At 50.1% G+C, this 25642-nt stretch overlaps 1 protein-coding gene across 1 annotated transcript; it reads left to right on the forward strand.

Moving 5' to 3' along the window:
• Positions 1–1234: 1234 nt before the first annotated feature.
• Positions 1235–24881, forward strand: LOC309517951 (uncharacterized protein). The gene is made up of 18 exons (XM_082197641.1): positions 1235–1369; positions 3338–3463; positions 14897–15015; positions 15873–15931; positions 16396–16526; positions 17297–17356; positions 17547–17724; positions 17874–18082; positions 18623–18748; positions 19064–19182; positions 19721–19779; positions 19996–20126; positions 21046–21105; positions 21444–21621; positions 21979–22152; positions 22315–22436; positions 23112–23209; positions 23827–24881. The coding sequence occupies exons 1-18, from the start codon at positions 1294–1296 to the stop codon at positions 23860–23862; spliced, it is 2061 nt and encodes a 686-aa protein (XP_082053767.1). The 5' UTR covers positions 1235–1293; the 3' UTR covers positions 23863–24881.
• The last annotated feature ends 761 nt before the right edge of the window (positions 24882–25642 follow it).

The raw sequence follows: 25642 nt of genomic DNA on the forward strand, positions 1-25642 counted from the left end.
CCATCCACAAAGCAGCTGTCGTCTCAGTCAACATTGTCTGTCTCCTCCAGTGAGTTGACCTCTGAAACTACTAGCACTACAAGTGAAAGTACAACACCAACTCCATCCATGACAACTTTTACTTCTCGTTCTGAGGCTTCTGAGGCAACGGCACCTACCCTGTCTTCAAGCACAAACACACCCACTGAGCACTTGAAGCAGACTACACCCCAAGGAACCTCATCTGAGTACACAGTGATGTCTAGTTCTTCCACCACTGAGCAACCATCCACAAAACAGCTGTCGTCTCAGTCAACATTTTCTGTCTCCTCCAGTGAGTTCACCTCTGAAACTACTAGCACTACTAGTGAGAGTACAACACCTACTCCATCCATGACAACTTTTACTTCTCGTTCTGAGGCTTCTGAGACAACGGCACCTACCCTGTCTTCAAGCACAAACACACCCACTGAGCACTTGAAGCAGACTACACCCCAAGGAACCTCATCTGAGTACACAGTGATGTCTAGTTCTTCCACCACTGAGCAACCATCCACAAAACAGCTTTCTTCTCAGTCAACATTTTCTGTCTCCTCCAGTGAGTTCACCTCTGAAACTACTAGCACTACTAGTGAGAGTACAACACCTACTCCATCCATGACAACCTTTACTTCTCGTTCTGAGGCTTCTGAGACAACGGCACCTACCATGTCTTCAAGCACAATCACACCCACTGAGCACTTGAAGCAGACTACACCCCAAGGAACCTCATCTGAGTACACAGTGATTTCTAGTTCTTCCACCACTGAGCAACCATCCACAAAGCAGCTGTCGTCTCAGTCAACATTGTCTGTCTCCTCCAGTGAGTTGACCTCTGAAATTACAAGCACTACAAGTGAGAGTACAACACCTACTCCATCCATGACAACTTTTACTTCTCGTTCTGAGGCTTCTGAGACAACGGCACCTACCCTGTCTTCAAGCACAAACACACCCGCTGAGCATGTGGAGCAGACTACACCCCAAGGAACCTCGTCTGAGTACACAGTGATGTCTAGTTCTTCCACCACTGAGCAACGATCCACAAAGCAGCTGTCGTCTCAGTCAACATTGTCTGTCTCCTCCAGTGAGTGGACCTCTGAAATTACAAGCACTACTAGTGAGAGTACAACACCAACTCCATCCACGACAACTTTTACTTCTCGTTCTGAGGCTTCTGAGACAACTGCACCTACCCTGTCTTCAGGCACAAACACACCCACTGAGCACTTGAAGCAGACTACACCACAAGGAACCTCGTCTGAGTACACAGTGATGTCTAGTTCTTCCACCACTGAGCAACTATCCACAAAGCAGCTGTCGTCTCAGTCAACATTGTCTGTCTCCTCCAGTGAGTTGACCTCTGAAATTACAAGCACTACAGGTGAGAGTACAACACCAACTCCATCCACGACAACTTTTACTTCTCGTTCTGAGGCTTCTGAGACAACTGCACCTACCCTGTCTTCAGGCACAAACACACCCACTGAGCACTTGAAGCAGACTACACCACAAGGGACCTCATCTGAGTACACAGTGATGTCTGGTTCTTCCACCATTGAGCAACCATCCACAAAACCGCTGTCTTCTCAGTCTACATTGTCAGTCCCCACTAGTGAGGTGACCGAGCATGTGGAGCAGACTACACCACAAGGAACCTCATCTGAGTACACAGTGATATCTAATTCTTACACCAATGAACCAACATCCACAATAGAGATGTCTTCTCAGATAACGTTCTCTGCCTCCTCCATTGAGGTGACTTCTGAAACCCCAACCACAACTCATGAGACCACAACACTTACTCCATCCATTATTCCTTTTACATCCAGTTCTGGGCCTTCTGGCACAAACACACCCACTGAGCAGGTGAATCAAACTACACCACAAGGAACCTCATCTGAGTACACAGTGATGTCTAGTTCTTCCATCACTGAACAACCATCGATAACAGGGGTGTCTTCTCAGATAACATTGTCAGTCCCCTCTGGTGAGGTGACCTCTGAAACTCCAGCCACAACTAGTGAGACCACAACATCTACTCCTTCCAAGACCCCTTTCACCTCCAGTCCTGAGCTTTCTGAGACAACAGCACCCAACCTATCCTCAAGCGCAAACACACCCACTGAGCACATGAAGCAGACTACCTCAGAAGGGACCTCATCTGAGTACACAGTGATGACTAGTTTTTCCACTACTGAGCAACCATCCACAAAACAGCTGTCTTCTCAGTCTACATTGTCCGTCACCTCCATTAATGTGACTTCAGAAACTCCAACCACAACTAGTGAGACCACAACATCTACTTCATCCATCACCCCTTTTACTTCCAGTTCTGAGCCTTCTGAGACAACTGCAGCCATCCTATCTGCTAGCACCAACACTACCCGTACAACAGAACGGAGCTCACCACTGCTTACAACTTCCACAGCCTATCATGGATCTGCTAGCACACAAATTGCCACTATTGGAACATCTCATTCATCGACATCCCTTGAAACAAGTGGAGAGACTTTCACCACTATTGTAGCTCAAAGCACTTCCAACACAACATTATCATCTGCATCCATCGCTGAGTCCATAACCACACACTCTACTACTAGCATATCAGAAATGACCCCAACACTGTTGCCCACTACATTAACGCCTTTTGCTTATACTACTATGAAAATATCCACCACTGAGGCATCTTCACCTTCCACCGCTACTCATGGACGCACATCGACTAATTCACAGCTTACAACTTCATCTGGTAGGTATCTGTGTATTCATATGGAAATGATGTTTATCTCACAGTACAGTATTCCAGTGTTTAACAGTTTACATATGCTGCCCATACTGGGCCAACTACAAAGTTATTGTATTAATTTACAAGGCCTTTAACAACTTGAGTCTCGGATATCTTCAATACTGTTTGATGCGTTATATCCCTGTTAGATCACTCCCATTGTTGTGGGAGTGGCTCTTAGTGGTCCCTCATGGCTCGGGCACAAAGCTCACCCCCCCATGAGCTGTGTGTTCAAAATTGTGGCCCAGTTCTGTGGAACTCCCTCTTGGCTGAGACTTCTTCTTGACTGAACTTCAGGCACCCATAGGAGGCTTTGTTGTTTTCAGCAAGCAGTTTAGGGAACACTTTTCGGTTTTCTGATGAAATCTAACTGATTCTATCATTTGCATTTCTCTTGAACCCTCACTGGACACTTCTTAGAAATCATCGCTTTACAGCATATATATTGTTGGATCCTGATATGAGGGCTCTTTTATCAGCTTGTTCTTAAATATTGTTAATATTCTGTTCTGTTCTCTTCCTCTTCCTCAGCTTCTTTCACCACAGTTGTCCCTCTCGAGTGCCTTAATGGTGGAGTGCTTGTTGAGGGTTTTTGTCACTGCCCATCTCCCTATACTGGGCAGAGTTGTGAAGAGGCAAAGAATGAAATCCAAGTGGGTAAGTCTGAGCATTATTAGTTCAAGTCTCCTGCCCTCTGGCTCTTCTTTTGAAAACAAAAGCTCAGGAATGTCCAGGTATGTGTAGTAATTTTCTAGGTGAGCAACATTTTTGGTCCTGTGGCTTCAAACTTTGTATTTCACATTGTTGGGAGTGATTTTGCTTCTTTGATGACCTGCGTGTACGAGTGCCCAAGCCAGCCTTCCCTAGCATTGTGCTCTCCAGACATGGCTGTCCTCCCATCTGCCTCAGTGAGCGGGGTCAGTGGCCAGGGAGGAGTTGTAATTGCAGCCCAACGACACCTGAAGGGAACCAAATTGGGGGACCCCTCTGACCTCAAGAATGTCACCTGCCTCAGGACCTGGAGAGTTCCCTTCAGCAAGAGTAGACACCACTGAGCTGATATTACCATGTATTTCACATTACCATTGTCAGGGTTACTTCCAGATCCGAGCTCACAGAGGATCACGCTAGCCAGCGGTCGTTAAATAAAAGTCTTTATTGAGTTACAGTCTCCATTCTCGAGCTGCTGCGTGCAACCCTACGTCTTATGCTTAGATCGGCGAAGCTCCGTCTGAGTCTCCGCCCCTTGCGCACCAACTTAATATCCTAGCCCTGCTCCACCTTTTCCGCCTGACAGTTCTCTTTTTTTTTTATAGAATTTTTATTGGTTTTACAAAGTTTTTAAATAACAAACAAACACTTAAAGAGACAAACATACACGTATAGTTTCATAACATATTTTCATAAACCTCTTTTCTTGGACTTCCCCTTCCCCCCCCTTTCTGCATCCCGATGTCCATAATTTTTAGCAACTCCCAATTGTTACTTCCAACCTCTGTCATCTTAGTCCTCTCTATATTCTGACCTTATATCACTGTATCCCTTTATTTCTAAAAACCACAACACTTTAACATTCATTAAGTTTATAATAGTCCTTAAGGTAGCTTTTAAATTTTCTCCATTCTTCTTCCACCGTCTCCTTTCGTTGGTCACGGATTCTGCCTGTCATCTCAGCCAATGTCATATAGTCCATCACTTTCATCTGCCATTCTTCCAGAGTGGGTAGATCTTGTGTCTTCCAATACTTCGCGATGAGTATTCTTGCTGCTGTTGTAGCATACATAAAAAAAGTTCTATCCCCTTTTAACACCAATTGGCCAACAATGCCCAAGAGAAAGGCCTCTGGCTTTTTAGGAAAAGTACATTTAAGTACCTTTTTCATTTCATTATAGATCATTTCCCAGAAAGCCTTAATCTTCGGGCACGTCCACCAGAGGTGATAGAAGGTGCCTTCAGTCTCTCTACATTTCCAACATTTATTATCGGGCAAATGATAAATTTTTGCCAGCTTGACTGGAGTCATGTACCACCTGTAAACCATTTTCATAATATTTTCCTTTAAGGCATTACATGCCGTGAATTTGATACCAGTGTTCCATAACCATTCCCAGTCAGCTGACATGATATTGTGCCCAACATCCTGTGCCCACTTGATCATAGCCGATTTGACTGTTTCATCCTGTGTACTCCATTTCAGCAACAAGTTATACATTCTAGATAAAATCTTAGTATTGGGTTCTAATAACTCAGTTTCTAGTTTTGATTTTTCCACCTGGAAGCCAATTTTTCTATCCTGTTTAAAAAACTCCATTATTTGACGATATTGAAACCAATTTTGTACTTTATGTTTCAATTTCTCATGGCTTTGTAGTTTAAGCTTATCTCCATCCTGTTCCAAAATTTCCCAATACTTCGGCCATCCGACCTCCATATTGAGTTTCTTCACTGCTTTAGCCTCCACTGGTGACACCCATCTAGGGGTTTTGTTTTCCAACAGGTCTTTATATCTTATCCAAACATTATATAGTGCTTTTCTAACAATATGATTTTTAAAGGCACTATTAACTTTGTCATACCATAAATATGCATGCCAACCAAAAGCATTGTTAAAACCCTCCAGATCCAAAATGTCCGTATTCTCGAGGAGCATCCATTCTTTCAGCCAGCAAAAAGCTGCTGCCTCATAGTACAATTTTAAGTCCGGCAGGGCAAAAACCCCTCTTTCTTTTGCATCTGTCAATATTTTGAATTTAATTCTGGGCTTTTTGCCCTGCCAGACAAATTTCGAAATATCTTTCTGCCACCTCTTGAAACATTCCATCTTGTCAAGAATCTGCAAGGTCTGGAACAAAAATAGCATTCTAGGCAATACATTCATTTTAATCACCGCAATTCGGCCTAACATTGACAATTTCAAATTTGACCATGTTTCTAGATCTTTTTTGATTTCTGACCAACATTTTTCATAATTGTCCTTATACAAATTCACATTTTTAGATGTCAAATAAACCCCTAGGTATTTCACCTTCTTAACCACTGTCAGCCCTGTCTCTTCTTGGAATTTCTCCTTTTCCATGTCTGTTAAGTTTTTTCCTAAAACTTTGGTTTTTTGTTTATTCAACTTAAATCCAGCTACCTGGCCAAACTGTTGTATTATTTCTAAAACCTTTTTCGTACTAGTGATTGGCTCTTGTAAAGTCAATACTAAGTCATCTGCAAACGCTCTTAACTTGTAATGTTTAGCTCCGACCTGCACTCCTTTAACCTGCTGGTCATTCCTTATCATATTCAGCAACACCTCCAGAACTGAAATAAAAAGTAATGGGGAAATTGGGCACCCCTGTCGTGTTCCTTTTTCTATCTTAAGTTCCTCAGTTACTACGTTGTTTACAATCAATTTAGCTTTTTGATCAGAATATACTGCAGCCATACCATTCTCAAAACCTTGGCCTACCCCCATCCCATGCAGGTTCTTTATCATAAAGCTCCAAGAAATATTGTCAAAGGCTTTCTCCGCGTCCACAAAAATCAGTACTGCTTTAGTGTTTATATTCACCTCTAGCTTTTCCAAAATGTCTATTACATTCCTTACATTGTCTGCCAGGTGTCTTTTAGGGAGAAAGCCTGCTTGGTTCTTATGAATCCTTTCCATCAACACTCTTTTAAATCTTTTTGCCAAAATATCTGCAAAAATTTTATAATCCACATTAAGTAGTGATATTGGGCGGTAGTTCTTCAGTTGAGTCTTTTCAGTCTCTGTCTTTGGTATGAGTGAAATATATGCTTCTTTCCACGATTCAGGTGCCTTCTTTCCCTCAAGGATCTCATTGCAAACTTCTTTTAGTGGTTGAGTCAACCATTCCTTCAACGATTTGTAATATCTAGAAGTCAGTCCATCTGGTCCTGGAGATTTGCCCAGTTGCATGTTCTGAATGACAGCCTCTATCTCTTGTTCTGTTATTCTCTGGTTCAGATCCATCTTACTTTGATGAGAGATTTTTTGTAATCCATATTTATCAAGGAATTTGTCTATATCTTCTTCATTTTGCGGGCCTTGGGTATATAGCTTTTTAAAATAACTCAGAAAACAGTTTCTAATTTCATTAGGTTTGGATATATTCTTTCCATCCACTTCTAGGCTTGTAACCGTATTTAATTTCTGCCTTTTCTTCAATTGCCATGCCAGAAGTTTGCCACATTTATTTGCTGATTCAAATGTCTTTTGTTTCATTTGTTTTATCTTCCATTCAATCTCTTGGTTCATCAATTCCATATATTGTGTTTGATATAACTTAATCTCTCTTAAAATCTCCTGGGACTTTGGTTTTGTTCTTAATTTTTTCTCTCCTTCCTTTATCTTTTCCAAAATCTTTTCTTTTTTCTCATTTTGTTTTTTTCTCTTTATTGAATTTTGTTGAATCAAGAAGCCTCTCATCACTGCTTTACTTGCGTCCCAGATCACTCTTTTTTCCACGTCGGCCCTCAAATTTATTTCAAAGTAGTCTTTTAGGGTTTTTTGGGCTTCATAAGGATCTCCTTATCTCGAAAGAGGGTGTCATTCATTCTCCATCTAAATTGACCAGTTGTTGTAAGTTTCATCTCCATCCTCACGGCATTATGGTCGGAGCAAGTTTTTGGGCAGATTTCCACCTTCTTAACCTTTGGAGCCATACCACTAGTAATCCAAATTTGATCGATTCTGGTCCAGGTCATCATTGCTTGAGAGAAAAAGGTTCCCTCTCTCTCCAGAGGGTTCCTTGTTCTCCATATATCTATCAAATCCATGTTTTCCGTCATTTCGAAAAAAGTCTTAGGAAGTCTCCCTTCCTTGCTAACTGTTAGTCTTTGTGCCTTGTCCATGTTAGTGGAGACCACACCATTCATGTCTCCCATGATTATCATATTGTAATCCAAATAGTCCATCAGGGTTTCATGAAGTCTCTTAAAGAAGTCAGATTTACCTTCATTTGGTGCATAGATTCCCACAACTAAAAATTTTTCTCCTTGTACTTGTATCTCCACTGCCAGATATCTCCCTTGTTCATCTTTAAATATCATTTTTGGGGCCCATTTCTCTTTCACGTATATTACAACTCCTCTTTTCTTAACTTTATCTGATGCAATGAATTCTTGTCCTAGTCTTTTATTTGTAAGTAGTCTCCTATGGGCTCTAGTTATGTGAGTTTCTTGTAGACATATCAAGTCCAGTTGTTCTCTGTTCAAAATATGGAACACTTGTCTTCTCTTCAGAGGCCCATTAAGTCCATTACAATTCCAACTAAGGAATTGCAGAGCCATCTTATTATTTTTCTAAAACTCCTCCAACAGCTCCAAGTTGTTGCTCTTCTTCTGATGGTGATGGTTTTTGTCCAAACGAGAGATTCAGAATGTCTAGTACTCTCCTCTGTTCTGCAAGTACGTCCACTGTCCCCTTCTGCAGGTCCTCCTGATTTCTTGCCAAAAATTTGTCTTTGTCTTGAATAGTCTTTATCTTCACCTTCTTTCCCCTGTAGTCAAATGACAGTCCTTGTGGAAATTCCCACCTGAAGCGGATGGAGTTTCCGCCTGACAGTTCTCCTCTGGGTCCCTCTGCCCCCCTGGGTCTCTTCCTTCCGGGATTCTTCTGACGCTGACCCCCCGGACCCTTCTGTCTCCTTGCGCCGGGCTTTAGGACCTGGCTCCCTTTCCGGGCTGCCTACTGCGCCACCTTCCTGTGCATTTGAACTTGGCGCGCGCGCCCAACCTTCCACTTTCCGTCTAACCGTCACTTCGCTCCCCGATGAAGGTGTGGCCACTCCTGACTCGTGCCCTCCCTCCTGTTGCGAGCTGCCAGCGCTTGCTCCCTCTTTCCTACTCTCTGGCGGTGACGTTGGTCCCGATCTCCAACTGCTCCCCTCTGAGTCCCCTCTGGCTCTTTCTTCCTGGGGTGTCCCCCTAGTCTCCCCCCTTGCCCTGGCCACTGGTGCTCCTTTTTGTGAATCTTCTGATTCACTGGAAAGGCTCGGAGATCTCGGGTCGTCGTCATCACTCATCCTTTTTTCTGCCTCCTCCCACTCGCTCTCTGTTTCCTCCCTTGCCCTCGCCTCTGCTCCTGAACCCCTGACATCCATCCCCCCCTCGAAGCCCCCTCTTCCCCCTCCCCTCCTTCCGGTGCGGGAACTGGGTGCTGCAGTGTCAAGGGGACGAATGTCGGGTACAGTTCGCTTCCCGTGGCGGGCCTCCATCCGAAGTCTTCCGGTTCTTCCTCCCTGCTCTCGTCGACGACGGTCACCTCTGCTTCCATCTCTGTGCCGCCGTGCTCGAGACCCTGGTCGTCCCCGAAAACGTCCATGTCCGTCTCTCCCTCGCTTCCTTCTGGAGGCGTTGCTCGTCCTGGACCCTCCAGCCACTGTCTGCGCCACTGCTCCTCTGGTCGATCATCCCACCAATACGAGGGTTCTGAAGCAGATCCCGAGGGCGACCCCTCCGGGGAACGGGCGTCTCGTGTCGGTTCCTCATCCGAGTCGAACCCCCGGAACGTGCTGGCTGAAAGCGTGGGCGTGAAAAGCCAGTCGTCGAAAAAGTCCGCTGGCATTGGCCTATGGGGGAAAAGGGCATGAAACTCTTCCTTGAGCAGAGGTTCATCTAAAGCGTAGCCCGGCACCCAGCTGTTGGCACTGGCCGGGGTGCCCTCCTTAGCGAGAAGGTATTCTACCCCCTCTTCCCCCCATCTGGAGTCCAAAATCTCCGTGACTTCGTTGAGGCGCACCTCCTGTGCCACTCCCCGTTGCCTGGTTCCCTCTCGGAGCGGACTCGGCGCCGTTCCGGGTTCCTGAAACCTGTGCGGTGCCTTGTAGGGAGTGAGCACCGATCTGTGGAACACCGGATGCATTCTGGAACCCTCCGGAAGCGCCAGCCTGAAGGCCACCGGGTTGACCTGCTCTTCGACTTGGTAGGGCCCCAGTTGCTTATGCCCTAGTTTCTTCTTGGCCAACGACCTGGCCGGCACTGCGCGGGCTGCTAACCAGACCCAGTCTCCCACATGGATCTCTTCGCCAACCCTTCTGTGTTTGTCTGCCTGCACCTTGTATGCGTGTTTGGCCAGCTCCAGGTGCCGCCGCAGCTGATCGTGGACCTCCTGCAACTCCGACGCGAACGCATCTGCTGTCTGCGGCTCCCCCTCCACCAGTCTTTCCAGTCCCGGGAAGGTTCTGGGGTGCCTCCCGTTGTTGGCGAAGAACGGCGTGACCCCCGTGGACACGTGCTTCGTGTTGTTGTAGGCGAACTCGGCGAGCGGCAGGTAATCCACCCACGTCGCAGGCTGTTGATTCGCATAGCATCTCAGGTACTGCTGCATGATGGCATTGACCCGCTCCGCTTGCCCGTTGGTCTGCGGGTGTCTCGCCGACGCCAGGTTGATCTTGACGTTTAGGAAGCCCATCAGCTTCTGCCAGAAATTCGAGATGAACTGCTGCCCGCGGTCGGACAGAATAGACCGTGGCAGACCGTGAACCTTGAACACGTGGTCTATGAACAGTTTGGCGGTTTGTTCCGCCGTGGCCACCTTCGCACACGGGATGAAATGTGCCATCTTGGAGAACAAGTCCACCACCACCAGCACTGCCGTCTTGCCCCTCGAGCTGGGCAGATCCGTGACGAAGTCCAGGGCGACTCTCTCCCATGGCTCGACCGGAGTTTGCAGCGGTTCCAACAGTCCGGCCGGCGGTCTGTGTACTGGTTTGGCCCTCTGACAGGTGTCGCACCTCGCCACATAGTCCGCGACCTCCCCTCTCATTCCGGGCCACCAGAAATCCCTGGCGACTAATTCCACCGTCTTCTCCTTGCCAAAGTGCCCGGCAGTGGGCGCGTCGTGCAGCTGATGCAGTACCTTGGCGCGAAGTTCGTCTCCCGGCACGTAGATGGCCCCTTTGCGGATGAGCAATCCATCTCTCAGCTGGAACCCGTCGGTCGCTGCCGTGCCCCTTTGCATCTCTGCCATCTTTGCTTGCGCGAAGGAGTCATTCTGCAACGCTCGTCGCACCGCCTCCAGGTCCACTGTCGCCGCAGCGCACGCCCACACTGTTGGTGCGAAGATGTGCATGGCGGCCGCTGGCGTGGCGTCCTCCAGATACTGTGGCTTACGGGAGAGCGCGTCCGCCATGATGTTGGTGTCCCCCGGGACATACTCTATCCGGAAGTCGAAGTTCGCAAAGAACTCAGCCCAACGTATCTGCCTCTGGTTCAGGAACTGTGCCGTGCGCCAGTGCTCCAGATTCTTGTGGTCCGTGCAGACCTGCACCGTGTGCTTGGCTCCAATCAGGAAGTGCCTCCATGCTTTGAACGCTGCATGAATAGCCAGCAACTCCCTGTCCCAGATGGTGTAGTTCTGTTCGGACTTGCTGAGCTTCCTGGAGTAAAACGCTCCGGGCCTCCAAACCCCCTGCGGGTCCTTCTGCAGCAGGACTGCTCCGACGGCCCTGTCCGAGGCGTCTGTTTCAACTCTCATCGGCCTGCTGGGGTCGACATGAAGCAGCTGTTCCTCCGACGCGAAAAGACGCTTGAGTGCCTGAAAGGACTGCTCCGCCTGCGCTGTCCAGATGAACTTCTTTTTCTTGGAACTGAGCGTGTCCGTGATGGCCGCTGTCTGCATAGCGAAGCCTTTGATGAACTTGCGATAGAAGTTCGCGAAGCCGACAAACCGTTGGACCTCCTTCCGGTTGCGTGGGCTTTTCCAATCCAACACCGCTCGAACCTTGGCGCTGTCCATGGCGAGCCCCTTGTCAGACAACTTGTAGCCCAGGAAATCCACCTCCGTCACGTCGAACTGGCACTTCTCCAGCTTGGCGTAAAGCCTATGCTGCTGTAGCCTGCTCAGCACTTCCTTGACGTGTCTGTCATGCTCCTGCTGCGATTCCGAAAAGATCAGGATGTCATCCAAGAAACAGACGCACGTCTTGTAGAGGAGCCCCGCCAACACGTGATGCATGAACGCTTGAAACACGTGGGAGCCATTTTGCAATCCAAAAGGCATAACTCTATATTCGTAGGTACCCAGGGGCGTGAACATGGCTGTCTTCCACTCATCTCCTTCCCGCATGCGAATGAGGTTGTACGCCCCTCGCAGGTCCAACTTGGTGAACACGCTGCCCTTCCGTACCTTTGCGAGGAGGTCGTCGATTCGGGGCATGGGGAAGTCCAATGGCTTGGTCACACTGTTTAAGATGCAATAGTCCACGACCAGCCTTTTTTGGGGCGTGTCCCGCTTCTTAACAAAGAATACAGGACTGCCCCCCGCTGCCTTGGACTCTCGGATGAAACCGCGCTCCAAATTATGATCTATGAACTCTTTGAGTTCCTGCAGTTCGTCCTCAGACATGGAATACAGCTTCCCTTTGGGCAGCGCCGCCCCCGGCAGCAGGTCAATTGTGCAGTCATATGGTCTGTGGGGGGGTAGCTTGTCTGCCTCCTTCTCGCAGAAAACCTCCAAAAATTCTGCGTACTTGTGGGGAATCGCTTGCAGCGTGCCTAGCAGCAGCTGTGACTCCTCTTGCTCCCCTTCCTGCCGGGGCATGATGCAGTGTTCAGCACAAAAGGAAGAGCCGAAGGTCAGCTGCCTCTGGTACCACGCCAGCGTCGGGCTGTGCTTGTCCAGCCAACTCATGCCCAATACAATAGGCGTGTCCGACAGTTGAGTGACGTTGAAGCTGATGATTTCCCTGTGATTTCCAAGCCGCAGCACCATAGGTGGCGTCTGCTTCACCACTTGCCCCCCTAACAGCTCCCTGCCATCCACCGTGACAACCTGCAGGGGCAGCGTGGCAGGCAGCAACTGTATAGCGTGCCGGTCGACAAAGTCCTGCCCTATGAAGTCTGCATTGCTTCCCGAGTCGACGGTGATTGGCACGTCCATGGTGATTCCATTGGGTAGCTGGAGCGATGCGGTGAGCCTCACTACTGGCTTGGGCGGGAGGGGGTCCATGGGCGGTAAAATCTCTGGGGACTGCTTCACTGACACGTCTGGCTGGGCCCCAGTGCCTCTTCCTCCAGCCAGACATCGTCGTTTCCCTGCTGTGGTTCTCCGTGCTGCGTTGCTGCAGTCACCATTGCCGAAGCTGCAGTGTGCTTGTGGAGCCTCCGGGGACACTCTTTCGCCATATGCCCTGGATCCTCGCAGATATAACACTTCCTGTTCCCTCTAGGAGGCTTCGCTTTCACTGCTGCCGGTGCTAGGGCTCTGGCTGCTGACTGAGCCCTTGCACCTCCAACCTCCATAGGTTCCCCTCCTCCTCCTGGCGGAGGCGTGGATTGCGCACACGCTGCTTCTCTGGGAAGGAAGGAGGAGCCCCTGGCTGGTTCGCGCCCGCTGCGCCCTTCGTCCCTGCTCCACGGACGTTCTTCCAGCCGCACCCCCACCGCCAGCGCCCTCTGAACGATCTCCTGCGTGGTCCGGGGTCTCTCCCCCCTCGCAATCTCATCTTTAACCGAGTTGTGCAAGCCCTCCCAAAAAAGGTCTCTGACAGGAGCCGAATCTCTGTCCCATTCCAGGGCACTGACCAAAGCGAAAAAGCGGGCATGATACTGCCTTACGCTGGCCCTCCCTTGCCTTAGTCCATGCACCTCCTTTCGGGCAAGATCCACGTCAATGCTTGATAAAAAACAGCCATCCATCGCTTTAATAAAGGCGTCCGCATTTTGGAGCGCAGGATCCTTATCCCTCCACAAATTGCGCAGCCATGCTTTTGCGTCTCCATGCAAATGGGACATGATGAACCCCACTTTCTCTTGTTCATCTCTAAAGTCTTTGTGCAGTAGTTGCAGTGCACACATTACGTCTGCTCTAAAGTTGGGGTACTGTTGCAAATTCCCATCGAAGTGCGAGACTAGACCGCCTGTGCGTCTCCCCAACCCAATCCCCTCTGATTTGGGTGTCTGTTGCCCTTGCTTCGTAAGCACGTCCAACCTGACCTGGAGATCCCTGTAGGCGGCAGCTGCTTCCTCCTCTCTCTTCCTGGACGCCAGCGCCTCGGCAGTCAGTCGTGAAACTGCTTCTCTGAGTTCCGTTATTTGCTGTTTGGCCGTCATATTGTCTGCCGTTCGTGAGCTCTCTTGTAGGCACCCGCTTTCTCTCCTCTCCGCGAGGCCGTGGATGCCCACAATTTAGGGAGAGACGGAGCTTACTGTCAGGGTTACTTCCAGATCTGAGCTCACAGAGGATCACGCTAGCCAGCGGTCGTTAAATAAAAGTCTTTATTGAGTTACAGTCTCCATTCTCGAGCTGCTGCGTGCAACCCTACGTCTTATGCTTAGATCGGCGAAGCTCCGTCTGAGTCTCCGCCCCTTGCGCACCAACTTAATATCCTAGCCCTGCTCCACCTTTTCCGCCTGACAGTTCTCCTCTGGGTCCCTCTGCCCCCCTGGGTCTCTTCCTTCCGGGATTCTTCTGACGCTGACCCCCCGGACCCTTCTGTCTCCTTGCGCCGGGCTTTAGGACCTGGCTCCCTTTCCGGGCTGCCTACTGCGCCACCTTCCTGTGCATTTGAACTTGGCGCGCGCGCCCAACCTTCCACTTTCCGTCTAACCGTCACTTCGCTCCCCGATGAAGGTGTGGCCACTCCTGACTCGTGCCCTCCCTCCTGTTGCGAGCTGCCAGCGCTTGCTCCCTCTTTCCTACTCTCTGGCGGTGACGTTGGTCCCGATCTCCAACTGCTCCCCTCTGAGTCCCCTCTGGCTCTTTCTTCCTGGGGTGTCCCCCTAGTCTCCCCCCTTGCCCTGGCCACTGGTGCTCCTTTTTGTGAATCTTCTGATTCACTGGAAAGGCTCGGAGATCTCGGGTCGTCGTCATCACTCATCTTTTCTTCTGCCTCCTCCCCCTCGCTCTCTGTTTCCTCCCTTGCCCTCGCCTCTGCTCCTGAACCCCTGACAACCATGTATTTCACACCCTGCACCAGCGCCCTTTCTCTGCACACTTTGGTGTGGATCCATAGGTGATTCATGTTGTTTCCATGATCACTGCAATTCTCTTGTGACTCAATGAAAACCTGAAGTGCTTTTTCTTACATCTGAAACTGTAGCTTCATGTTTAATAATGACTCCTGTGCTTTCTGATCACAGTGACTGTTGTGGCCACAATCAATGTCTCTGTAACAGTGAAGAATTGGAAGTTCAGCCCAGAGATGGCGAATTCCAGCTCTTCTGACTTCCAGACATTCGTGAAGATCTTTGAGGAACAGGTGAGGGGTGTTTGGTTGTGCACAGAGAGATGACACCCCGCAAAATTCTCACACCCAAACCCGAACCCTATGGCGACTTCTGAGTCCAGGCCCCATTCATACTCCATTCCTCAGTGGTGAAGTTCGTTCACAGCAAGTCTGGAAACACAGTCAGGTTTCCCTCATTTGAAATACCTGGATATCCAGCTTCAGAAATGTAGCCATCAGATGAGTATAGAAAGCTGTTTCTGTAATATGTAGCTCAGAGCTGATGGTTCAAACCCTAATACACACATCAGGAACCGTCTTCCTAGTTGTCACTTTTGAAAGACCAATGTTAAAGTGTCAAAGGTCATCTTCCAGCCTTTATAATCATCCCATCCCTTTGGCCAGTCTGCCTGCTGGGAACTGGAGTCCAAGAACAGCTGGGGGAGGGCCACTGACTAGCCATGCCCAGCACAGGAGATACCCCAAAGGTGTGTTGTAAGGGTGGAGGAGTTCAAGGAGCACAGCAGGATAGAGAGGTCCTACTCAGCAGACAGGAGGGACCCAGAATGTGCTGGGATGGGGGGTTTAGTATTTCTCAGATCAACAAACTAGTTTACATGTAGAGTATTTTGTTGCTTCTTCTGCCGTGGAAATTCCTGCATTGCAGGGATTGGACCCAATAACCCTCAGGTCCCTTCCAACTCTACAGTTCTATGATTCTAGGACTGCTGACCTACCCCTCAAAGACAGACCCTGTCTGATATGGGGGTGGCAGTGATGCTTGCAGACAGCAGCTGCTCTGCTGCCTCTGTGCAGACCCTGCTGTTGGTTGGTGCTTCCGACTGTTGCTGTCTATGCAGCTGAGATGAGACCTCTCTCTCTCTTTGCAGATGAACATCTTCTATGCGGACATTCCTGGGTACACGGGTGTAAAGGTGATTCGGCTGAGGTGAGTCACAGAAGAGATACAGCTGGGGACCAAGTATGGGAGGGAGGGTGCTGCTTGGGGCCACGCAATCTCCTGGGCCTCCTGCTGTGAGTGGCCACGCCCCTTTAAGCGACAGCCCCCACTACTATCATTGGAGTTTGGATTTGATATCCCGCTTTATCACTACCCGAAGGAGTCTAAAATCGGCTCACATTCTCCTTTCCCTTCCTCCCCCACAACAAACACTCTGTGGGGCTGAGAGACTTCAGAGAGGTGTGACTGGCCCAAGGTCACCCAGCAGCTGCAGGTGGAGGAACAGGGAATCGAACCTGGTTCACCAGATTATGAATCTACCACTCTTAACCACTACACCACACTGGCTCTACACCACACTGGATCACTGACTCACATCAGGCTGGCTGAGGGCACCTTTGGGGTTGTGGCTAAGTGATTTCTCCCTCTTCCTTCCTCCTGCCTCTTCTCAGCAATGGTAGTGTTATTGTGGACCACGAGGTGCTCTTGCAGCTTCACTTCTCAGACTTCAATGCTTCTTACAACGCTTCCATGAAGAACCTCACACGGACCTTGCAAAAGAATTGCACTTCCAATGACAAAGGTGAGGAGGCAACTGACACTTCTCGTGGAAAGGTCTGGCTGGCATGAGGAAGCAGAAGTCATCCAAGGGTTGTGATCCTGTCCCTCCTTATTTGGGAGTAAATTGCGCCAGCATCACAAGTGCATGTACTCCTGAGTCAACATGCATAGGATGGGGATCCCAAGGTGGTAGTCAGGAGTTAAGCCTGGGGTTGTCAATCACACTGGGAGCCCAAAGGGAGGCTGTGAGGCGGCCAGTGATCCATCTCTCTGCAGAACCTGAGCAGCTCCACTGAGTCCAAGTCACCCCGACTCCCCTGGTTCAAAACAATTACGTTGTTTTACTAGGAACAGAGGCATCCCTTTGAAACTGAGCAAGACGAAACAGTACGAAAGCTTATTGTCCAAAATGGTATGAAATCAAGGTCTTCCCAGTGCCGATTTCACTCCAGAGAAAAACAGGAATCAAGAATAGAATGAACCCCAGTTAGGCTGTATCTGAGGCCACCTAGTGTTATCTATCCATGCTGAGAAGTGGGGGTGCAAACCCTTCTCTGATACCCCAGCAGCTGTGCTGAAACATCAGCCAACCCCAGTTGATTTCCCCATGCCCACCTAGATATGGTTATCAGGTTGCTTCCTCTCAGAAGAGGTGTGCTTCCTTCAACCTTGGTGGCAGGGAGTCATGACAAGTGGGGACGGGAGTAGAAGAAGAGGTCCCTCCCCATGGATGCCCCCCCCATGATTTCTTCCTTTCAGAAGCCTCACCTTTGCTTTCTCCCTCTCCTTTAGATAAGCTCTGCTTTACCGAAGGAGCATCTCGTGTGACCGCAGTGCCCCTGAGTCCTAAAGGTGAGGACTGGCGTGTGGGAGGGGATTAGTGTGTGGGATATATATATATATATATATATATATATATATATATATATATATGACCCAGCAGCCAAGCTCCTCTTTTGTTCTCCTAGTCCCATGCATGTGGTGTTGTGAGACATTTGCATTTTTCCTTTGCTGACCCTACTCTCTCCTTTTCCATTCCCAGATCTGTCAGATGAATGTAAGAATGCCTCAGTGGTGGCGCACAACCTCCAGCCATATTACGTGGCGCGGGTCATCAACAACACACTTCATTGTGTCTCTAATTGCAGTGCTTGGAACCCCCACCCATTCCACTGTGCGAGTGGAAAGTGCCACATCACCTCTGAGGGGCCCAAATGCCAGTGAGTAGCATGCCAGGGGGTGAAGGAGGGAGTGGAGACATGGGGTCAACTCTTTCCCCTAGGCGGGTCCCATAAGCACTATCAGTGGTGAATAGTGATATGCATTTTTCTAAAATAGTCCAATACAATTTGTTTCCTATCCGTTCTAGGGAGATTGCAAGCACAACAAGTGAAACATCCATTTCTACAAATTTGAAAACAACACCATCTACTTATGCCACTTCAACACCTTCTGCTAATGCAACTACAACACCTTCTGCTTATACTAGTACGAAAATAACCACCACAAAGACATCTTCCCCTTCCACCACTACTCGTGGACACACATCGACTCATTCACAGATTACAAGCTCCTCTGGTAGGTATCTATATATCCATATGGAAATGATGTTTCTCTCCCAGCACAGTATTCCAGGGCTTAACAGCTTACATGTGCTGTGCATACGTTTCGGTGCCTTAACGCGAGTCCAGGATTTCTTCAATACTGCTTGATGCGTTGTTAGATCACTCCCGTCTTTGTAGGAGTGGCTCTAAGTGGTCCCCCATGACTCAGGCACACAGCTCACCCCTCCCCCAGGAGCTGCGTGTTCAGAATTGTGGCCCAATTTTGTGGAACTCCATCTTGGCTGACACCTCTTCTTTAGTGAACTTCAGGCACCAGTGAAGGCTTTGTTGTTTTCAGCAAGCAGTTTAAGCAACACTTTTTGATTTTCTGATGAAATCTAATTGATCATTTGTATCGCTCTTGAACCCTCACTGGACACTTCTTAGAAATAATACCATTAAGCGATACAGCATATAAATGGTTGGATCATCAACATCATCGTCATATATGAGGGCTCCTTTGTAAACTTGTACTTGAATATTGTTAATGTTCTGTTCTCTTCCTCTTGCTCAGCTCCTTCCACCACAGCTGTCCCTCTTAAGTGCCTTAATGGAGGAGTGCTTGTCGGGGGTCGTTGTCACTGCCCATCTCCCTATACTGGGCGACGTTGCGAAGAGGCAGAGAATGAAGTCCAAGTGGGTAAGTCTGAGCATTATTAGTACAAAACTTCCTGCTCACAAGTTTTCCCTTTGAAAAGAGTGGGCAGTATCTATAGCTCTGAGGCTCTAGACTTTGTTTTGTGTTGTTGGACGACTCAGTATCATGCAGTGAAATTTTTCATAGGGGAACAGTTAGGGCGAGAGACTCTAGCTTGTGAGGGGTGGGGGTGGGGGGTTGTTTCCATGATCACTGCAATTCTCTTGTGACTCAATGGACACCTGAAGTGCTTATCCTCACATCTGAAATTGTGGCTGTACCTTCGTGTTTAATGACTCCTGTGCTTTCTGATCACAGTGACTGTTGTGGCCACAATCAATGTCTCTGTAACAGTGAAGAATTGGGAGTTCAGCCCAGAGATGGCGATTTACAACTCGTCTGCCTTCAATTCATTCGTGAAGATCTTTGTGGAACAGGTGAGGGGTGGTTGGGAGTGCATAGAGGATGCCCACTCAGGAAAATGATCACTTTCAGGCAGACCTATTGTTACTTTTGAGTCTGGGTCCCGTTAACGTGCCATTCCTTTGTGGTAAACTTCATTAACAGAGATTTGTCCGCTTAGCACATCTGGAAACAGTCAGATTTCCTTCCTTTGGAACACCTAAATATCCAGATGTGGAAATGTAGCTATCAGATGAGTATATGCAATATATAGCTTAGATCTGATGGTTCATACCCTACACAGAATTTCTTCTTGTTTCTGCTGCTGTGGAAATGCGTCTATGACAGAGATTGGACCAAATGACCTTCAGGTCCCTTCCAACTCCACAATTCTATGATTCTAGGACTGCTCACACACACCTCAAAGCCACGCTTTGTCTGAGTAGACACAGAGGGCTGGTGATGCTTGCAGACAGCAGCTGCTCTGCTGCCTCTGTGCAGACCCTGCTATTGATTGGTGCTTCCGACTGTTGCTGTCTATGCAGCTGAGATGAGATCTCTCTCTCCTTGCAGATGAACATCTTCTATGCGGACATTCCTGGGTACATGGGTGTAAAGGTGTTTTGGCTGAGGTGAGTTGCAGAAGTGATACAGCTGGGGGCCAAGTATGGGAGGGAGGGTGCTGCTTGGGGCCACGCAATTTCCTGGGCCTCCTGCTGTGAGTGGCCACGCCCCTTTAAGCGACAGCCCCCACTAGCATCATTCACCTCACATCAGGCTGGCTGGGGGCACCTTTGGGGTTGTGGCTAAGTGATTTCTCTCTCTTCCTTCCTGCTGCCTCTTCTCAGCAACGGCAGTGTTATTGTGGACCATGAGGTGCTCCTCCAGCTTCACTTCTCAGACTTCAATGCTTCCTACAATGAATCCGTGAAGGACCTCAAACAGACCCTGAAAAAAAATTGCACTTCCAATGGCAACGGTGAGGAGGCACCTGCCACTTCTTGTGGGAAGGTCTGGCTGGCAGCTGAAGGAGCCAAAAGATGGCATGAATGTTGCAAACTTTTACGCTACATTCCCATCCATCTAATGGAGTAGGAGGGAAGGCTTCTTATTAAATGTCTTCAGATCGGTTGTCATGAGGAAGCAGAAGTCATCCAAGGGTTGTGATTCTGTCCTTCCTTAGTTGGGAATAAATTGCACCAGCATCACAAGTGCATGTACCTCTGAGTCAACATGTATCAGATGGGGCTCCCAACACGGTAACCCAAAAACAGGCTGTGAGATGGCCGGTGTACCAGCTCTCTGCAGAACCTGAGCAGCTCCACTGAGTCCAAGCCCACCCCCAATCTCCTGAACCAAACAATTACCGTACGCTGTTTTACTAGGGACAGAGCTACCCCTTTGAAATCACCCAGAGAAAAACAGGCATCGAGAATAGAATGTACTTCATCTACGCCGTATCTGAGGCCACCTACTGGGTTTGTCCTGTATGGTGAGGAACAGAGGAACCTTTCCCAAAAGGGAGCCAGTCAATGTCTCCCTAGTCTTCCCATTTCACTGCCATATGGAACAGATCAATTTATTCATGCCTGATCAGAGGCAACCTGGTGTTATCCATCCATGCTGTGGGGTGAGGGTTCGGACCCATCTCTCTGTTACCAGCAGCTGCCCCTGTAACATCAACCGCCCCAACTGCTTCACCCTTGCTCACACAGAGATGAGCGTCAGGTTGCTGGTTGGACATAGGAGGGATGGCAGAGGAAGTGTGTTTCCTTCAACTCTGGTGGCAGGGAGACATGGCTGGTGGGTGGGGGAAGAGGTCCCTCCCCTTAGATGCTCCCCCTCCCATGATTCCTCCCTTACATAAGCCTCACCATTACTTTCCCCCTCTCCTTCAGATTCGCTTTTGTTTATTGAAGGAGCATCTCGTGTGACTCCAGTGCCCCTGAGCCCTGAAGGTGAGGACTGGGGTGTGAGAGGGGGTCACTGTGTGCTTAACACACTCCTGATGTTGAAGAGTTGCAGTGGGCTGTCTGGATGGAGGCGGTGGAGCCGTATGAGGAAGAAAACATGGCCACCACATGCAAACAAATGCTATGAACCCCCGTACACCTTGTGGCACCGCTGGATGGTACAGATGTTGCCAGGAGTCTGCATGTGCAGTCACATATGGGATGCACAGAGGCTAATCCTAGGGCCATCAGTCGCCATCATAGTTGGTGGGGAAGAAAGTAGGATAAGGAACAAGAAGGGAGGTATTCAGGGCGCCCAATGAGTCCTTCCTTTCCCTTTCCAGATCTGTCAACTGAATGCAAGAACACCTCCGTGGTGGCAAAAAACATCCAGCAATTTTACGTGGCACGAAACATCAGTGGCAGCCTCCAGTGTGTCTCTAACTGCAGCGTTTGGCACCCCGACCCCTTCAGCTGTGTGAACGGAAACTGCTATGTCACCCCTGAGGGTCCCAGTTGCTAGTGAGTAGCATGCCAGGGGGTGAAGTGGGTGGTGGCAAAGGATTTGGGCGTGTGGCACAGGGGGGCGAAATCATGCCCGTAGGATCTTCCTACCAGCTGTGCTAGTAGGAACCATTTAAATGTCATTTTTAAGAAAACAGTGTCATTCATGTGCATGTTGTCTTTTGCTGCAATTCCCCGTGGGCACCCGTCACCACCGCTCCTGTCTTGGATTAGGGCCCTGGATGCCACTCAGCCCCCCCCCCGGATTGCAGCATCAGAAACACCCCCTGCTCCCCACCCCGTAAAGAACCCAGGCATCCTGGGCCCCATTACCTGCCTCCCTGCCGGTTTTTGACGCTGCCTTTCCTCCCACAGCTGTGAGCAGTCGGGCTCCTACTGGTTCGTGGGCCGGCGCTGTGAGCAGGGCATCAGCAAGGTGGGGGTGGCCGTGGGGGTGGCCCTGGGCCTGGCGGTGCTGCTGCTGATCATCCTGGTCTTGGCCGTGCTTCTCTGCTGGAGGCGCTGTTGCCCGAGGGAGAAAGGACACAGGTAGGAGGAGGGCTGGGCACTCAAAGTCTTGTCAGCTCAGTCTGCTCTGCGTCCCGGTCAGTCTCTGCTGTTTTAACTGGTGCTGACTCTGGAAGCTGTCCTTGAAATGGGCTGAAGGACAGATCTTTGCCCTGATGGCCTCTGTTGGTCTCCCACTTCCAGGCTGACGCATTTGCCTCCCGATGAAGAGAGGTGGTACGAAAATGAGCCCGAGTGGGTGGCCCGTCCTGAAGGCCCCGATCCGAGTGCCCCAGCAATGGAAAGCAGCAGTGCTGCAGCAGGTGGTATGTGGCAGAAGGCCTAGGTCGGGAAGGGGAGGTCTTGGTGGTGGTGGTGGTGGTGTTAAGCCCGGGTTTCCATGGCAGCTGCCAGACTCCATCCCAGAGGATGATGCGCCTTGCCTTGCCCTGGAAGGAAGCACAATGTTAATTGGATTACAGGTGGTCTGGGGTTGCAGGAGGCGTTCAAGTTGCACAGAAACATTCCACCCCACATGCAGAAATAAGAAAGGGGAGGGGAGAGCAAGAGGGGAGGTCAAACACAGCCACGTCCCCAAACGGCAATCAGGCGGAAGGGCTTTCCATGCCCTGCCACCCCACCCTGCCCTGATCCAGGAGAAGGAAATAGAAATAAATAAATGAGATGTGGGGGTTCTCATGTACTCTGTGCTCTGGGGAGGGAGCGCTAGGCACCTGAGGGGGAGGATGAGCGTCAGCCCTGATTACGGGCTGCATTATCACACCAGGGAAGACCACTTTGCTTGCCAGAGCTTTGAAAATGCAATTTGTAAAAATAAAGCAGGTTCTAGCTGGCTCTGTGGATCCCTCCCTTCTTGGAAGACGTCTGGGTGGGCAAGTGGAGAGGCTGGACAGGGGCAAGAGGAAGCCCTTTTGAAAGAGGGCACCAAATCTTTAAAAATGACTGACATGCTCCCTCCCCCTCCTTCGCCCTTTGCACAGAAGACCCTTACAGCAGCATGAGCAGCGAGCAAGACAGCTCCACCGCAGACCAGGGCTCCTTCCAGCCCCGCCTGGACAAAGTGGACACGTCCCTGCCGGTACAAGGAAAGAGGGTGCTTGGGGCGGGGTGCAAGAAAGCACAGCCAGAACAATCTGGGGGCTGCAAGGCCTGTTCCAAGCAAGGACACAGAACAAGATTGTGTGCCTTTCAGATTAGGGGGAGAAGCAACAGGCAGGGGGTTCCGGTGGGCACAGGATAGGTTTCTGGGTGGCGTGGGGAAATGGGGTGCGAGAGGTATGCATCTTGTGATATAGGGTCATTCCACAAACCGAAAAGGCGGGAGGTTCAGAATAGAAGACAGGAAGTCTGCCTTCACAGTGGTGGCAAAATCAGTGTATGGAACTCCCTGCCACAAGAGGTGGTGGAGGCCGCTGGCTTAGAGGCACAGGTGGGTTAGCCAAATTCCTGGCATTGCAAATATCTGTCACTACTTTGGGTAGTGAAATGTGGCCTCCAGGGTCAGAAGCAGTCTACCGTTGGATGGCAGCTGCTCAGGGCTTTTCTTCTGGGCATCTGGCTGGAATCTGGATGCTGCTGCAGGTGGACTTAGCTCTGATCCAGAGCACGGCTGTTCCCAGAAAGTGCTTGTCGTTTGCACTGACCCTGCCTCACTCTTCTGCTTTCTCCTTCTCTCCCTGTGTACTGCGGCTGCAGAGACGGATCGCTCGGCCCCAGTTGAAGCGGCCATGAAGAAGCCTGGAAACAGGGCCACAGGAAGGACGCTGCACGCTGGATTTGCACAAGATGTGTCCCCAGGGGCCCAGATCCAGGAAGAGGCAGTGGAGCTGCAGTGACTTGCAGGGGGGCTGCAGTGCTGCCTTCTTCTTGCTTACTCTTGCACTTTAGGACTGGGGTGCTGCTGCCCCCTTGAACACCAGCGCCTCTCCTTGGTGACATTGATAGGAGGACGTGGAGGAGGAAGAGGGCCCCATGGGGGTATTTGGGCTTCTGCCCCCGAGGACTTGCGTTGCCCACCGAGGCTGAACTTGCACAATCACCTCTCTCAGCGAGGGGCCTTTGACCACTGCCTGGATGCCAAGGCCATCTGGTGCAAGAGGGGGCTGCCTTGCAAGGGTCTCGCGTCGTCTCTGCAGGTCGGGGGCCACGGCTAGCACTTTTGGAGAAATCGCTTTCTCCCTTTCCGCACCAGCCCACAACCTGATCTCCAGCTCAGTCGGTAGAGCATGAGACTCTTAATCTCGGGGCCAGGGGTTTGAGCCCCATGTTGGGCGAAAGATTCCTGCATTGCAGAGGGTTCGGCTAGATGACCCTTGGGGTCCCGTCCAACTCTGTGGTTCTGTTTGCCCCTCTCTACAGACTGGCTGTGCTCCCCCCCCTTCCAGGTCAGTCCCAGGTACACCTGTAGCAACACTGATTCCCCACAATGCCATGCATCTGAACCCACAGCAATGCACCCTGGGCGCAAGCGAGAGGAAACTGCCCCCCGTTTTTCCTTCCCTTGGGTGGCTCTGGCCCCACAGCCATGGTCTGCCCACGGGGAACTCTTTGGTCACTCGCATCCCCCTTCTCCCATCCAGCCTTTTACTTGATCAGATTTTCAGTGCAATATGGAAGGAAGCACAGCGACCGGTCAGTTGCCAGAGAAAGGATATAGGAAGAGGAGGAAGAGGATGGATGACGAAGCGGTCAACATTGTGAACGATTCGTTGGGGTGGGAGAGAGAAAATAAAGCAACTGAGAAAAGTGTCCTCCTCCTTCTTTTGTGGTGTCAATCAATGGGGCTTGGGGGGAAAAGGATGGCGGGGGAAGAGTTGTTCCCCCTGGACAATGGAGGCGCAAGTTACAGCAACAGCCAAGGCGACATTTTTCCACCTTCGCTGCCTCAAGCAGTTGGTCCCTTCCCTTTCCCGCCCCGACCTGGCCACAGTGATCCATGCGACGGTCACCTCCAGGCTTGACTACTGTAATTCGCTCTATGTGGGGCTGCCCTTGAAGCTGTCCCAGAAACTCCAGCAGGTGCAGCGAGGCTCCTCAGGGGGTCTCTGCCATGGGAGCATATTCACCCAGTGCTTTTCCAGCTGCACTGGCTCCCGGTGGAGTACAGGGTCAGGTTCAAGGTGCTGCTTTTGACCTTTAAAGCCCTTCCAGTCCTAGGACCCTCGTACCTATGGGACCGCCTCTCCCGGTCTGCCCCTTGGAGAGCCTCAAGGTCCATAAATAGCAACACCCTAGTGGTCCTGGGCCCTAAGGAGGTTAGATTGGCTTCAACCAGAGCCAGGGCCTTTTCAACACTGGCCCCGGCCTGGTGGAACGCTCTGCCTCATGAGACCAGGGCCCTGCAGGATCTGATTTCTTTCCGCAGGGCCTGTAAGACAGAGTTGTTCCGCCTGGCCTTTGGCTTGGAATCAACTTGATTCCCTCCCCCCTTTCTTTTTTCCTTTCTCCTCCTATGATGAGGCTGTATTTTAATGTTTTAATGTTGTATTTTAATCTTGTTTTTAAAGCTGTA

Source organism: Podarcis vaucheri, assembly GCF_965113315.1.
Source record: "Podarcis vaucheri genome assembly, chromosome: 13".
In the NCBI taxonomy this organism is placed as follows: domain Eukaryota; kingdom Metazoa; phylum Chordata; class Lepidosauria; order Squamata; family Lacertidae; genus Podarcis; species Podarcis vaucheri.

Excerpts from the sequence above, each read along its gene's own strand:
- LOC309517951 (XM_082197641.1), top strand. The coding sequence starts at position 1,294 with ATGTCTAGTTCTTCCACCACTGAGCAACTATCCACAAAGCAGCTGTCG. Across the intron at positions 21,106-21,443 it reads AGTGCCCCTGAGCCCTGAAG|ATCTGTCAACTGAATGCAAG; the intron begins GTGAGGACTGGG and ends TTCCCTTTCCAG. Across the intron at positions 23,210-23,826 it reads AAGTGGACACGTCCCTGCCG|AGACGGATCGCTCGGCCCCA; the intron begins GTACAAGGAAAG and ends CTGCGGCTGCAG.